Source organism: Lissotriton helveticus, chromosome 1_1, assembly GCF_964261635.1.
Source record: "Lissotriton helveticus chromosome 1_1, aLisHel1.1, whole genome shotgun sequence".
Classification (NCBI taxonomy): domain Eukaryota; kingdom Metazoa; phylum Chordata; class Amphibia; order Caudata; family Salamandridae; genus Lissotriton; species Lissotriton helveticus.
Window position 1 is genome coordinate 1,055,544,923 of NC_136057.1, and position 16,852 is coordinate 1,055,561,774.

General features: G+C 45.8%; 1 protein-coding gene across 4 annotated transcripts in view; it reads right to left on the reverse strand.

Annotated features, from left to right (window-relative positions):
• Nucleotides 1-16,852, reverse strand: part of LOC144820657 (golgin subfamily B member 1-like) — a 290,085-nt gene that overhangs the window by 66,250 nt on the left and 206,983 nt on the right. For all 4 annotated transcript variants that reach the window (XM_078677950.1, XM_078677951.1, XM_078677952.1 and 1 more), the window contains one exon: nt 6,436-6,601. In XM_078677950.1, the coding sequence (XP_078534076.1) occupies nt 6,436-6,601 (166 nt within the window). The remainder of the gene's footprint in view (nt 1-6,435; nt 6,602-16,852) is intronic.

The following is a 16,852-nucleotide window of genomic DNA, read 5'->3' on the forward strand; positions in this document are numbered from 1 at the left end:
TCTGTTCACGGTACAACCACCTAGTGAAAATATTATATGCAGAGCCAGCTTTCTACAGCTACCCCACAACCTCCTTTACCAGTCCGATCTACCCTGCTGATGAGGTCACCGGGTGGTAAGGCTTGGAGATATCGGGTGAGGAACACTCATGAAGTCAGGTTTCGGTTAGGAGCTCAAATTCTGTTGAGGTTTGTATTGTCACCTTCTGGAGGAAACTCTACATAGGGGGGATGGCAAGCATCAGATATAGCCTGAGAGGCTAGACAAACAAACCCTTTGCTATTATCATCGGTGTCTGCCATGGATGTGTACTAGCCTCTTTTCTCTTTATGCTTTACGTCAAAACTGATAAATATCTCGTAACTTTTGGGAATGATGTACCGAGAGCAGTTTTGCGCCAAATACAAGTCCTTCTTTATGCGGATGATGTGATGACTCGGACCCTGCTTGGCTAACAGAGGCTTTTGGACACATTGTGTTTATTCATTGAAACGTTAGACCTCATTACTGGATGTATGACGTTACAACTCATACTTTTACAACGCATGCCATTACAACGAATTTTTTACAACGCAAAAACTTTTACAACGCATGTATTTACAACGCATGTTTTTACAACGCAGGTACCTTTACAACGCAGGTACCTTTACAACGCATACCATTACAACGTAAGTATTGGTAAGTATATATTATTTTTTTTTAATTTAAAATAATTGAAAATAATATAATTTAATTTAATTTTATTTTATTTAATTGATTTAATTTAAATTTAATTTTATTTTATTTTTACCTTATACCCCTGTACCCCAAAAACCCAAAACTGACCCTGAACCCTAAAAATACCCCTGTACCCCAAAAACTGACCCTGAACCCTAAAAATACCCCTGTACCCCAAAAACCCAAAACTGACCCTGAACCCTAAAAATACCCCTTTACCCAAAAACCCAAAACTGACCCTGAACCCTAAAAATACCCCTGTACCCCAAAAACCCCAAACTGACCCTGAACCCTAAAAATACCCCTTTACCCAAAAACCCCAAACTGACCCTGAACCCTAAAAATACCCCTTTACCCAAAAACTGAAAACTGACCCTGAACCCTAAAAATGCCCCTTTACCCAAAAACTGAAAACTGACCCTGAACCCTAAAAATACCCCTTAAAAAACCCAAACATATAAAATTTAAAATATAATTATATACTTACCAATACTTACGTTGTAATAGTATGCGTTCTAAAGGTACCTGCGTTGTAAAAACATGCGTTGTAAATACATGCGTTGTAATGGTTTTTGCGTTGTAAAAGTTTCGTTGTAATGGTAGTGCGTTGTAAAAGTTGCGTTGTAATGGTTGTTTCCCCTCATTGCTACCCAGTCCAAGACACATGTGATGGTTTTAGGCCCTAAGAAACTCAAAATCTGAACCCTGTCAGAAAATCTATCCATAATTACACCTGTTCCAACCTTTCCCTATTTAGGACTTATATTTGATGATAAGGGTAACCGGAACTCAATAGTTAAGAACAGGGCGGACACCTTTGCAGATGTTGTTGAGACATGTTTAATTTTGCTGCAAAATTGGGCAGTAAACCCAGCAAACAACCTGTTGCAGTATACTAGTCAAAGTGCCTATCGAATGTCACTTATGGCAAAGGGGTCTGGAGCCCTCAAGGTAGCAGATGCCATACAGCAGGTTGAAGAAGGGTTTGTGAGAAGGCTGTTATCGGTCCACAAGAGCACTGCAACCAATAGTTGTCATTTAGAGTTGGACATGGATTATACACAAGACCATATTAAGTTACGCCTTCTCCTTTGGCTGAGTATTTCGACGAAGGAAGAGGCTTGGTTTAATCGCTTGGCATTACGTGACTGCATGCAGTTAGATAATGCCTTGAAAATACCCTGGCAAGCATACATAATGTAACACAGTCTCAGACAGCTGAATATGCCAAAGTTATCTAGCGATCATGCATCTCGCTCTCCTTTGTGTGCAAGCGTAGCATTAAATAGAATTTTCTTTCTGTGTTGGGAGAAGAGGGAGCACACAGAGCTTGAGAAAAAATATTGTTGCAGCTCCCCTTATCTGGGTTCATACCAGTCATTCTTGCTGATGCACCAGAAATTAAATACAATCCACCTCCTATTTGCTTTCCCTACACCTCTGTCTTATATCAGGCAACTGATTGTGTGTCCCTATGATTACTGTTCCTCACAATCAATCATTATCAATCAATCATTACATTTCTATAGCGCGCTACATACCCGTGAGGGTCTCAAGGCGCCGGGGGGGGGGGGTTGTGTGCTACTGATCGAAGAGCCAGGTCTTGAGGAGTCTTCTGAAGCCCAGTAGGTCCCGAGTCTGTCGTAGGTTGGTTGGGAGAGTGTTCCAGGTCTTGGCGGCGAGGTAGGAGAAGGATCTTCCGCCGGCTGTGGTTTTCCGGATACGAGGGACTGAGGCGAGGGCGAGGTTGGCTGAACGGAGGCTTCGGGTGGGGGTGTGGAAGCTGAGTCGGTTGTTGAGGAAGGTAGGTCCGGTGTTGTGAAGTGCTTTGTGTGCGTGGATGAGGAGCTTGAATGTGATCCTTTTGTTGATGGGGAGCCAGTGCAGGCCTCTCAGGTGGGGTGTGATGTGGCTACTGATCGAAGAGCCAGGTCTTGAGGAGTCTTCTGAAGCCCAGTAGGTCCTGAGTCTGTCGTAGGTTGGTTGGGAGAGTGTTCCAGGTCTTGGCGGCGAGGTAGGAGAAGGATCTTCTGCCGGCTGTGGTTTTCCGGATACGAGGGACTGAGGCGAGGGCGAGGTTGGCTGAACGGAGGCTTCGGGTGGGGGTGTGGAAGCTGAGTCGGTTGTTGAGGAAGGTAGGTCCGGTGTTGTAAAGTGCTTTGTGTGCGTGGATGAGGAGCTTGAATGTGATCCTTTTGTTGACGGGGAGCCAGTGCAGGCCTCTCAGGTGGGTGTGTTGTGGCTGCGGCGGGGGACGTCGAGGATTAGTCGAGCTGAGGCGTTCTGGACTCGCTGTAGTCGTCTCAGGAGCTTGCTTGTTGTTCCTGAGTAGAGGGCGTTTCCGTAGTCGAGTCGGCTGGTGACGAGGGCCTGGGTGACGGTCTTTCTCGTGTCGATAGGGATCCATTTGAAGATTCTGCGGAGAATTCGGAGGGTGTTGAAGCAGGACGCGGAGACGGCGTTGACTTACCTGGTCATGGAGAGGGTGGCGTCGAGGATGACCCCCAGGTTGCGTGCGTGGTCCGTGGGTTCCGGGCTGTGCCTAGTGATGTGGGCCACCAGGAGTCGTCCAAGGCTGTTGGGGCGGGTCCGAGGATGAGGACCTCCGTTTTGTCTGAGTTCAGCTTCAGTCTGCTGTCCTTCATCCAGTCGGCGGCGGCCTTCATTCCTCTGTGGAGGTTGGCTTTGGCGGTGTGGTGGTCTTCGGTGAGGGATATGATTAGCTGGGTGTCGTCGGCGTATGAGATGATGTTGAGGTTATGTTGTGGTGCGACGTGGGCGAGGGGAGCCATGTAGATATTGAACAGCGTTGGGCTGAGGAGGGATCCCTGTGGGACGCCGCAGATGATCTCGGTGGTTTTTGAGCGAAAGGGTGGGAAGCGGACGCTCTGGGTTCTGCCGGAGAGGAAGGATGTGGTCCAGGCCAGGGCCTTCTCTTGAATGCCGGCGTCCTGGAGGCGTGTTGATAGGGTGCGGTGGCAGACCTTGTCAAAGGCTGCTGATAGGTCCAGGAGGATGAGGGCGGCTGTTTCTCCTTTGTCCATCAAGGTCCCTATGTCGTCAGTGGCGGCGATGAGAGCGGTCTCGGTGCTGTGGTTGCTGCGAAAACCGGATTGGGAGGGGTCCAGGATATTGTTGTCTTCAAGGTAGCGGGTTAGCTGTTTGTTGACGATCTTCTCTATTACTTTCGCCGGGAATGGGAGCAGGGAGATGGGCCGGAAGTTCTTGAGGTCCTTGGGGTCCGCTTTGGGCTTCTTCATAAGGGCGTTGATCTCGGCCTACTTCCAGATTTCCGGGAAGGTGGCTGTCTCGAAGAAGCAGTTGATGGTTTTCCGGAGGTGGGGTGCGATGGTAGTGCTGGCCTTGTTGAAGACATGGTGAGGGCAGGGGTCCGATGGGGATCCGGAGTGGATGGAGTTCATGGTTTTCATGGTGTCTTCGTCGTTGATGCTGGACCAACTGGTCAGGCGGCTGGTGCGGGTGGTAGTCGCAGGGGCGGTGGACTCTGTGGTGGGTGCGGGGGATCGAAGTTGAAGCTGTCGTGGATGTCGGTGATTTTGTGGTGAAAGAAGGTGGCCAGGGAGTCGCACAGGTCTTGTGATGGTGGGATGTCGTTGGTGTTGGAGCTGGGGTTGGAGAGTTCTTTCACAATGCTGAAGAGCTCTTTGGTGTTGTGTGCGTGGTTGTCTAGGCGGTTCTTAAAGGCGGTCCCGATGAGTTGGTGGTGTCTGTGGGTGGCGCTCTTAAAGGCTGCGTGGCTATCTGGTGTTCGGTCGTGGAGCCATTTCTTCTCCAGCTTCCGACAGGTGTGCTTGGAGGTCGGGAGGTCTTCGGTGAACCAGGTGGCTTTCTTGTTGGTGTGGTTGGTTGTAGAGGTCTTGAGAGGGGCGAGGGTGTTGGCGCAGTCGTCGATCCACTGTGTGAGGTTGGTTGTGGCGGTGTCTGGGTCGGTGGGGTCATGGTGTGGTTGAAGGAGACGTGGGGGCTTGCGGAGAAGATGGGGTCCAGTGTGTGTCCGGCGGCGTGGGTGGGTGTCGTCACGAGCTGTTTGAGTCCGAGGTTGGCGAGGTTGTCGATCAGGGTGGTGGAGTTGGCGTCGTTGTTGTTCTCGAGGTGCAAGTTCAGGTCCCCGAGGAGGATGTAGTCCGTGGAGGCGAGGGCGTGGGTGCTGATGAGGTCGGCGATGGTGTCGCTGAACTGTGGTCGGGGTCCGGGAGGTCTGTAGATGAGTGTTTCTCTGAGGGTCGTGTTGGGGTCGGTGTGGATCGGGAAGTGCATGTGCTCGGCGGTGGTGTGGGTGTCGTCGGTGTTAGTTGAGATTCTGATGGAGTCTTTGTGGAAGATCGCGATTCCACCTCCTACTCCGTTGTCGCGGTCTCTGCGGGAGATCTTGTAGCCCTGTGGGATGGCTATGGCGATGTCTGGTGCCGAGGTGGCGTTCAGCCAGGTCTCCGTCAGGAAGGTGACGTCGGGGGCGGTGGAGTCTAGGAGGTCCCAGAGTTCGATGGCGTGCTTGCGAGCGGAGCGGGTGTTGAGGAGAATAAAGCGGAGGTGGTTGGGTTCTCTGGTTGGTGGTTTGCTGGGCTGGATGCTGGTGAATCTGCAGTTGCGGCAGGTGAAGGGTCCTTGGGTGCGTCTAGGGGTGGCTCTGTAGCAGGGGTGGGCTCGTCCGGTGTTGAGTGCACGGAGGGTGCTGGAGTCATAGTGCAGTCTGGCGGGGGGCGCGGGGTCCAGGGGTTCTGGCGCTGGGTGCGGTCCGGGCGCAGACGGGCTTGCCTTTGGTGCGCCTTCGGCGCGCCAGTGGCGCGCCCGCTGCGCACGGACGCCGCGCGTCCTCCATAAGAGGCGAAGTGGGAGGGAGGAGCAGCTGGGAGGCGGGAGCGGGGCGACCAATGGGCGAGGCACGGGACAGTCGAAGGCGAAGGGGGCAGGGCCGCAGGGGGGCAGCGGCGGGAAGCGGTGGGCTGGGGGCACAGAGGGAAGGGCGCAAAGGGACGCCTAGAACACAGTAACAAGAATTAAAAAATACAAAAATGCACAAAGTAACAACAGAGTACAATCTAAAAGAAGGTTAGCGGTACACAAGTCACCCGGGGAACACCAGCTGCGAACCCTCGGTGGCGGCGGAGAGGTGGGGCAGAGTCTCAGGAGGAGCCGTGCGACGTGGGGAGCGACCTGGGGCACCGATTCATTTTTTATCTTTTTGTAAATTTTATGTGCCCATTAGGAGAAATATCTAGTTCCCTTCTTAAGGACTGCTTATTTTCAGCAATGTAGACAGGCACCGGGTTTTCATTCAATCGCTCCCATTAGTCCACATGTGTTGAGCTGTTGTGAAGTTTGTTCAAATTGCAATAAGAATGAGGAAGAATTTGTGTTGTTAATTAACTTGTTCCGATTAATTGTTTTACAGTTTTGTTCACCACTACTTTCAGTTAGGTTGTGCTTTTTTTGTATTCAGTCATTGATCAATGAGGTTTTTTATAATGTGTATTGTGTTTTTATTTGGTTGTTGCTCATTTGTATTGTGTTTCATCACTTTTATAATTAAACGTTTTAACCAAATAAAGAATTTATACAATACGACTGTTGTGCCTTGGGCAGTACAAACACTCGAAGAAACACAATCTCTGGAAGCTAAGTGACTTTAAATAAGTCTTACCCAGGATAAAGAAATTAGTGTTCGTAGTGTAGCAGATTTTAAACAGATTAGCGCACCTGTCTTTGGTACTGCTCTTCTGTGACCTTTGAACTGGAAGACTGCAACTTCAGTTCCTGCAGCATCCTCTGAAGATCAGTCAGCTGTTGATCTTTGTCTGCCAGAGTAGTCAAGTACTGTTTCTTCAGCCTCTCGTTTTGTGACTCATAATTCATTCTTTCCTCTCTGCATAAAGACACAAGAAGTAGAAGGTTTTCAAAGACGCCAAGCACAGCCCCTTTCCATCAACTCATTTTATTATTCTCACATTTCATACTCTCAACCATAGTGTTGTTTTGTAGTACATAACGCACTGGATAATCAGACATAACCCTGGACTACACTAAACTTCTGACTCAATCAAATGTCTGTGCTATGTTAGAAAGACATTGGACGGCTAGAGCTTTTAACGCAGTGCTTGGCTAGTTTGATTAGAATCGCAATCTAGCATTGCACTATTTAAAAGCTTCAGCCAAGTGTTCAACTTATTGGGTTGATATCTTGCACTGTTGACTAGCTAGGCGCAAATATTAGACATACCCATTGACCGACGAGTTGTACCAGGAAGCTTGTTTCCTTTCCAGTAAAGAATTGGCTTGGTAGTTTGGTCTGCCCTGTTCCCATGATGCACTGGGCCAGGGTCAGACTAATTTGCATGTAGCCAGGTTCTGAGCTGGGATGGTGCAGTGAGCTAAAAAACGGTGATGGACCAAGCCCTGATCTTTTGACTGGGTAGGAGTGTTCTGCTTAATTCAGATACTCTGTCCATCACCACCCCCTTTATGAATCGAGTTGTAATCAGGGGTAGGCGGAATTTGCGATGCAAAGCTCTGTGAAACGGTAAAAAATCTCCGCGAGCATGCAAAAGTTCCGTGAACATGCGGAATTGCTTGTTCCGCCCGTTTGCGATGCTTTTTTCCAGTTTGCGAACGCTGTTTGCGTGCTCAGGGAGAAATATCTGGTGAACACTCATTTTAAAAGCGCGAACAAGCAAAAAATTCTGTGAAGCCGTGGAATTTTTGGTAATTCCGCATTCGCCGTGGAACGCGAAATTACCCAAATTCCGCGAGCGGAGCGAAATTTACCACCCAGACCTAGTTGTAATCTAAGATTATTTTCATAGTCGCTTTGATGTTTCTTAGAGCAAACAAATTCAATTTGGTTTTTTATCTTTGTTTTTTTATGCCTCAAGCTTGCTGTGCTTAACTTTACGTATTAAGTCCCTTTCAACCTTAATGAATTCATCCAAAACAGCCTCCGTAACCCAACATGAAAGCTTGACCACTCTTAAAATACCTACAACATTTTATAGGGATAAGATCCCTATAGCCCATAAGTGGCTATTAGTATGTTAGAATGATCTCAAATTAATTAGTCAAAAAGGACTACCAATGCAATTTTCTCTGGCTAACTTCTTTTTTAGTCTTTAGTCAACACTGCCTAAGAATTTGAATCCATCGAGACCAACACACACAGTAGACCTAAAATAAGCATGTAAATCTTCTACTACACTGTCAAATATGCAAGTGTGTCCCCTTGTCCTAGAGGTCGAATTGTTTTGTATATACTTGTCCAAAGATCCTAAGGAATGAAAAAGAATATTCTTCTTTTTCTCTGGTATCAAATCTTCATTATCTATAGTAGAAATGTAGTTGAGGAAGTACTCCTTCTATTCCTGCTAATTCATTACTGGATCCTTTGCAGCAGGAATGAATACCTGTGGTAGAACAAGAGCATGCACATGTGCAGATACCATACTTAAGGGGAATAAGTTGAATGTCCTAACTTTACTAATAGATTTTTTATTAGTTCAAAGATAATTCTTTACCACCCTTTACAATGAAAAATAACAAGCAAGGAAGTACTTTACAAATACAGAGAACTAATAGGAACAAATGAGGCAGATGCTAGCTCGAACACTTTCAAGAGTGAGTTTAGGATGAAATCCTCACCTCATAAAAAAGTCGTCCTTCTTCTGCTCCGCTCTGGACAATGCTAAAAACCGCCCTAAAGAACTCTTCAACATCATCAGGAACCAAACATCCATTCCTGTGATAGACAACAGGGTAGCTTCCAAATCTCTATGTGACGAATTTGCCATCTTTTTCAACGAAACAAATTGCCAAAATCGCTCGCTCACTCTGTGCTATGCCCTCAGCCATTCCCTCCGCAACTACCCTCATCAGGCCAGCAACCTCAGCCATTCGCTGGTCCTCCTTCCGGCTTATCCAGGCTGAAGTGATAAGCAATCTCATAGCCACCAACAATCCCTCATCCCACTCCCTTGATCAGCTTCCCCCGAGAATAACAAAAGACATGAAGCTCACTCTAGCCCCAACTTGGGCCAAGATCATCAACAGCTCTTTGAGCGAGGGCTCCATCCCTGACTGCCTTAAAATAGGTCAAGTCACTCCACTCCTAAAAAAACCCGGCCTGGACCACAAGGACATGAATAACTTCAGACCAGTTTCGAACCTTCCACTCTTATCGAAAATTCTGGAAAAATGCGTGCTGTCTCAGCTTTCCCAGCACCTAGAAAGCACGAATCTTCTCGACCCACACCAATCAGGGTTTAGAAAAGGCTGCAGCACAGAAACCGCAATCCTAAATGTCCTGGACGATCTTCACATGTCGCTCGACTCCAATCAATTTAGCCTTCTCATCCTCTTAGACCTTTCGGCAGCATTTGACACAGTGGATCATGCCCTGTTACTCAATGTCCTCCAGGAGAGAGCAGGCTTGGAAAAGACGGTCCTGAAATGGTTCTCCTCCTTTCTCTTCAACCGCACTCAAAGAATCAAAATCAAAAGCTGCGAATCGGACCCTCTCCCCATCACTAGAGGTGTACCTCAAGGGTCCGTACTCTCACCTCAACTCTTCAACATATACATGGAGCCCCTCACGTCAATTCTAAGGAAGTCCAACATCCCCTTCCACCTCTACTCGGATGACACACAACTTTACCTGGAAACCACTTCGATCGCAGACATCCACAGACTGAACTGCACACTCATTGAAGTCCAACATTGGCTCTCATCCAACAACCTAAAACTCAATGAAGGAAAAACCGAAGTGCTCCTCATCTCGAACACAGATGAAAACCCCCAAATCCTAGAATGGCTCAAAGCCTTAAACGCCCTGAATGTTCCACTTGTTCCTACTAACTCCGTAAAATCCCTAGGGATCACCCTTGACCCCAAACTGGACATGAAAGAACACATCTCAAAAACTGCCAAAAGTGCTTTCCTGAACCTGAAACTCCTCTACAAACTGAAACCCTTCCTCCCCCCGAAAGACCTGAAACAGGCCACTCAGGCTCTGGTACTCTCCAGAATTGACTATGGCATCGCTACGCTGACTGGATCAGCCAAATCTCACCTGGGTCCTCTGACCTCTACCCTCAACGCCGCAGCAAGAATGGTCACAGGAACCAGGAAATACGAACACATCTCCCCGGCTCTTAAGGATCTGAAGTGGCTCCCTATTGTCCAACGAGCCAGTTTCCGCACAGCTTGCCTCACTCACAAAGCCCTGCATACAGGCAAACCTGAATATCTGGCCAACAAGCTCAAAAAGGCCGGTCAAGCTAGGAACCTCAGAAGCTCCAACACGCTCCTACTCATTCCTCTGAAATCCCAGAAACACAAAACATCCAGCAAATCCTTTGCAGGCAATGCTCCCAAGATCTGGAACGCCATCCCCCCACATATCAGAACGACCGCCTCCTTCCCGAAATTCAAGATGTTACTCAAAGCCCTCTTCCTTGAGCGCTCTGGATTGTAGTATGATCTCCACGTCTGACTTTTAAAGTCCATTTTATCTGCGGTCCAAGAGCCGGATGACTCGCTTTTGACTCTATCCTGTTTTTGCGCTCCTGTTAATATTGTAAAGTCTTTCTCTTCACCCATGTTCTCCCTGCTCTGTTCTCCTTCCTCACTGCCTCTCTAATGCCTTTTTGTACGTGTTGTGAAGCGCTCTGATACCTTCGGGTCCAGCTAGCGCTATACAAAACTTTAATAAATAAAATAAACACAAAAACCTGCACACCTGAAGAGCCTCCTCCGTCAGTTAAGTTCTGTGCCAAGAAAACCAACGAGTGTGGAGCCAGAAATTGACCCTCTTAGTGCAAAGCATTTTTTTCTATGTGTAATCCTTACCTCAAATGTTAGCACACCCACCAACAACTATTGACTACCCCTTATGCCACACATTTTTTTCTTTCTTCATCATTCTGTGACATCCACTGTAACCTTATTTATTTGTTGGTAAGATGAATGACGCGTAAGGTTACGTGTGTGTGTGACCATGAGTAAGTACATGAACATACATCTCATGAACTGGAATTGAAGGACGGGGATGCCATTGCTGAGGCTTGCACCAAATGTCGATTTCATGAAGGTGAATAGTGCTATTTGTACGGACTGTGCTCACAATGGCTGCTGGATTCATCGTGAAAGTGTGAGGTACCAGTTAGTATCAGTCCCTCTTGCTAGTGCTTGTTGTGGAAGTTAAAAAATGAGTGAAGGAGGTAAAATCTTTTCTGAAGGTTTCGCAGGGTTGATTCTTACCTGAGAAAGAAAAGAACATCGCAATATGGTGCATTTTACAGCACAATATTCATCAAAATTGGGTAAACCTCCATAGACTCTGAAGATGCTAAATAAATCACGAATGAGCCACTTCTATGCCAGGGATAGCCTGAATTGTTAAGGAATAGGTATGGCAAGAATGGGCCGTTGGTGGTATCGGGACCGTCAAAATGTTGCTAGGAATGCTCACTTGTCACTAATGGAGGCATAACTCGTGGACATAAAAGCTGAACATGCCACTGTGTAAATGTGGCACGGTTATGCTTGCAATAAAAAATAAGCACAAAACAAAACGAAATAGAGTATTGAACATCGGTTCTGCTCTAAGGTGCTAACAGTTGGACTCTCAAGCACCCAGCCGCGGACATTGCCAATCCCCGGGTTAGCTGTTTCTAGTGCTTTCCATTTAAATTTCAGAGGGGTGAATTTGGTATAATTTACCATCTGCTTAAGACCTGGAGAGGTTATTTAGTTGTAATTCCCTATTTCAGGCATCCTCAGGTGCTACTTACTTAGAGTTGGATTTGATTGTTCAACACCCAGTATCTCTGGAGTGTGGAAACACTGGTGTTTCTGGTTGTGAAGTTTCCACATGCAGAGATAGCTGGTGTGATGTTTCCGCACACTGTGAATTTCTAATTATACAGAGTGGATTTATCACAGAAACCACACGGTAAATCAACATCTCACAGCTTTTAATGAGGTCCTTGAAAGACTATTTAATAGGCATACTTGTTTTTAAAGACATCTGCTTCAGTAGAGGTGAACAGAATGCCAGCCTAGTGTTTATCTCTCTTGTTATTCTACACGAGGACCCAGGTTGATTTATTCCAGTCATTTATCTTCCTAATAAAGGAGCTAAATATGCACATCAAGTACTCAATTGAGGTTGCTTAAGTGTGCAGACAGAAATCTAAATTAAAATACTTTTCTGTTACAGGTTTTTGGGGTCTCACTACTATAAGGAATGGTAATGCCTTGTCATCACATTCTCCCTACAGACACCCTGATCAGTATTGCTTCAACATATTCCCCTACAACTAACCCTAATGTATTTCTGGAACGACTGCTAATCATTTTTGAAAAGTTCACCATTGAATACCTTCTACCTGTGGGAAGTTTTGGAGCGCTTGATGTCACTATTAAAGAACCACCCCTTTACCACAGACTGCTGGGTGGCATCACTCAATAGAAGCATAATTAATTATTTGACTTTCGACTCCTCACTAGACACAACAATGTCCATAATGTGTACAAATGTATATCTAACACTGCTAAAAGCTTCTTCACTCTTGAAGCCCCTTGATGGATCATGTATCTAGCTACATTGATACTCAGACTAGCCTGACCCGTTACTGGAACCCTTTCTCTACACCTTCATGTAATAACAGCATGTTCTCTTCTCTGACTTACCCATGGAAAGTACTCACAAACATTTGTAGCAGTAACTTTATATTTGTTTAACACAACCTTAAACGGAGTGCTATGTTCTATCCAGAATACAAGTATAAGCAGTACCGATGTCCTCCTCTGAGCAGAACTGTTCACAAATGTGAATCAGGGTCTGGTAATTTATACCCAAAGTGTTTTTGTGCATGTAAATTCAATTTCGATGCGCAAATCATTGTACAAATGAGACCACTTGACATTTCAACCCTAAACCTACTTACAGCTGGGTGCCTTGTCCGCATGCCAAAGTACCAAATGCATTCCCGAGCACACAGACAAACACACTATCAGGCTGCTAGACACAAAAACACACCTGAGGCAGCCTTCAGCATGAGGGACCCACAATTTCAGACTCCCCCGTCTGTCTGCCAATTTCGCCAAACAGAACACTCGAGCCAGGTCCACAAGCTTCCATCCAATCAGAAGCCGAAACAGGGTTGAAGGTACAGAGAAAGGTCTTTTTTCTCTATTCCAACTTCTTATAGGCACGAGGGCGTATGACTGCCAGGTAAGTAACTTGTTTCAATTATATGACATTCTGCACTGCCTTACGCTAGTGCAGCATATCAGATATGCATTGTGTCTATGTAAGGCGAGGCTGTAATAGCCCCCGCCTGACAAATCCTCAATGCAGCCAGTGGAGCTCTCTTCCGCTGGCAAGGTAATATTGCAGCTTTTACATGCAAACAAATGATCCGTGATCTTGTTTGCCTTCACTTAAAAGCTATAACATGCAAAGCAAATAGTGGCTGACCAAGGTGGAGGGTTGTAACCCTGGTGCACCACTGGCTGTCATAAGGGTACTACTGGAGAGTCCTCAAGAGTCACAATTTGAAACCCGTGAGATCTCACAAGGAGACACAGGCTGAGAACGATATGATGTTCTGGTCTCATCCTTTTGTTTCTCAAGGTTTTATCTTCCTAGTGATGTATGTTCTGTTTTGCTAATGTTATCTGTTGTACCAGGAAGAAGTTATAATATGTTTAATGAATGCACAACAGTTTTTGTTGCTTGAGAACAAGACAATTGGAGTGAGAACACAGGGGCCCCTTTCGAGTTTGGTAAATGTAGAAGTATGCCGAAAAGCAGCAGATATCCCATCTGCCAAGCTCGCAGTCACTCTGCTCTATTTATAGTCGGGAGAAGCACAAAGTGCTGGCTCTACCGATGGAAACTCTAGACTAATGGCCTGACTGCCATTGGGACATCCATCAATGTACGTCTCACTGTCCCCCCTATTTACAGCAGACTTTGAGGTACATTTTTCTTTGTCGAGACTGCCAGGGAACACCTGGAGGCTCTGGACAAGATACCTTATAACCCACACACACTGAGAGAAAACACCAAGTAGGTGGTGGCCATTTTGCAACAGAAAGCATCTCAAGAAGATCTGCCAAACATGAGTCACAATTAAATTATGGAGCGTGGTAAATATTTTCAGCAATGCCTTGCACAGTGAATTGGGAAAACAAGTCAGTACTGAATCATGGCCACATTATGCACAATAATTATAAGCAAGGACTACTCAGTCAGATATTGCAGACAATCCAGAATCCACTAACAGATCGTCTACGTTTCCCTTTGTTCTTCAATCTAATCTACACCAGCCAGTGAAGAACATTAATTTCTACAAAGTGTCTCTCTGTGCCCATTAATAGACTGGTTTAGAGTCTACCAAGTCTCTCTTATCTGGCCCTCAAGCACTGCTCAGCTGGGTTTCAGGTGCTAGAATTGCGTGCACAGTGCTTTAAATGGGTAGCCGGACTGCAATGGATTGGCAACAATACTATTTACACAATACCTCACTTTCTGGGTCTATATACTTACACCATGACATAATGATTATCTGGATGTATCAGCTCTGGATTCATGGTCAGAATTAATTCTTCACCCACTTTATAAGAAAGATCTGAGTAATGTTATAGATAATTACAGACTCATCACCCTCCTTGACATAGAGGGTGCTTGCCTCTTTTTCACTTGAAGAGCTGCAGGATTGGGCAAATGAGAAAAATATAACCCCTTGTTTCCAAACAAGATTTAGACCTTTCAGTAGTACAATGGACACTATTGTAACTTTGACCATGTTAATCAATCGAAGCATGAAAGGACCATGCTGAAGACTGCAAGCATGCTTCACTAATTTTCACACTGCATGTAACAGAATAGATAGGAAAATCATTTGGACAAAACTTTCAATCTGGAGTATTCTTTGCAGACTAATATGGGCCGTTCAATCTCTCTATTAGAACAAATGGGTCAAAGTGAAACTCTATATGAACAAGAGGCTAAAGCAGGGCTGCATATTAGCACACGTGCTTTTTAACAGTTATATGGCTGATCTTGGCAAGGCTATGTTCTGCCCCAGAGCTTGTGCCACGAAAATATTTGGCTGTCCTATTTAAATGTATGAAGTATGCAGATGACAATCCTCTTTGACTTTGCTAGTGTTGATCTTCAACATGCCCAGAATGCTTTCAGCAATGACACCAAAATGCTATAACAATAAACCATGCTAAATCATATATATCAGTTTTTAAAAGAAGAGAAAAAAGCAGAGAAGTTGGCCACTACAGGGCTGTCATTCAACTGTGCCCCTGTCTACATATATTGCTTACTTCTGTGAGTGCATTCACTGAAAACAAATGCTTCATCTATGAATTTTCACTACTAGATCTTTCTAAATAACTTACAGGACCCTTCATTAAAACCTCTGCTGAAGGTTATACATCCCAGATTTAGCCCAGCTCTCAAATATGGACAAGAGGCTTTTCTGGGAGTGCTATTGGCGTCACTTGGCGTATCTGTGGAGTGGAGTGGTGTGGCTCACTGGTTAGAGGCGGCAGACCCGAGAGCAGTGAATGGGCTGGGACCAGGGTTCGATTCCCGACGTGGCAGGGTCTTGGACCAGGATCAGCGGACTCGATAATTCTCGCCTCAGTGCCTACTCTATCCAGGGACCACACTCGGTAACTCTGGGCATTAAGCTTGCCTCATCTCCACAACGGCCCCTCACAAACGTCAGGGATGCCTGGCTTCACCTTGGAGACTCCCAGGAGGAACTATCTCACAGGGAAAGCCAGGACGGGTTCCCCAGCGGTCTATAGCGCTACGAGGCCTGCGGTGCGGGTAGCAGTGCGCTTTACAAGACTCACTTTCATTTCATTTCTTTCATCTCAATGTAAGCTCTTTAACATCATTTTCCTGTCTGCGACGCACAACAACTCAAGCACAAATCATGTTAGAATAAGGCCTGCTGCAATATACTCTTGCTTTTCAAACAGACTTTATTAAATACAGGAATCAGGTTAAGATTGAGCGACCGAGGTCGCTTAGATCTAAGCTTTGGTCATAGTTCAACGTCTGCATTAAAGCACAAAATGCAGTCTTTTCTCTGGTTTTGAACACACTTAACATGAAAAACTCTTGCCAATTGAATATTTTAACTGGCCAACCCAATGAGATATGAGGCACACTGAAAAAAGACATCACCTTTGCTGAAGATTTAGCCAGAGTAGAGATGTGCCCATCGGAAAACATGCGGGTCTTCTCGTGAAACTGATACTTCACACTCTTTTGTCAGGCCCCTTGAATAAATTCATGGCCCATATGTACCAGTTCAACCGATTTCTATATTAGGGCTTAAAAACATGCAGTGGTGCACAAACAATATAGAAATCTGTTAAATAAATGTACCTACTGGATACTTCACCTACTTTGTTTTTATAGTATCAGCATCCTAAGGTGTTGGATTTTTCCCTAAGCACAGCATTTCTTGTATTTTCTTGATGGGACACTGAACAATTAGTTGAACCCAGATCAGTTGATCTATCATAAATGCAAAGCCACATTTCTTGTGGACAGGTCCCTTAGTTTGACATGGGCACTGGTTTTACATTATTTGTTTCTCTAAGTTTGTGTGTACAGGTCGCATTGTGGGTATGTTTGTAGTTTTCATTATTTTTACAACATCAGGTGACAGTGGAGTGCACGCAACGTTTCTATACCAGTTTAATGACCAACGATAGAAGGGGATCAGAGATAAGCCCGCTGAGCTGGAATGTAAATGGATTAGGTGACAAAATAAAGAGGGGGATGGTTAACCAGTTCATCAGAAGACACTCTCGAGACGTAGTACTCTTGCAGAAGACACATCTAATTGGGAATAGGTGCATGGCCCTACATAAAGGAGGTTACAAGCTGGCAGCGCATGCAGGATTCACTACAGGGTTGAGGGGAGTCGGCATACTGGTAATAAACTCATTTTCCCTGACTATTCAGGCTACATGGTCCGACCAGAGGGGTAGGTATATTGGTATATCTGGTCAGTGGGAAGGGAAAACAGCTACCTTTGTTTCCATTTATGTCCCACCTGGCCTACAGTCTGACACGTTTCGG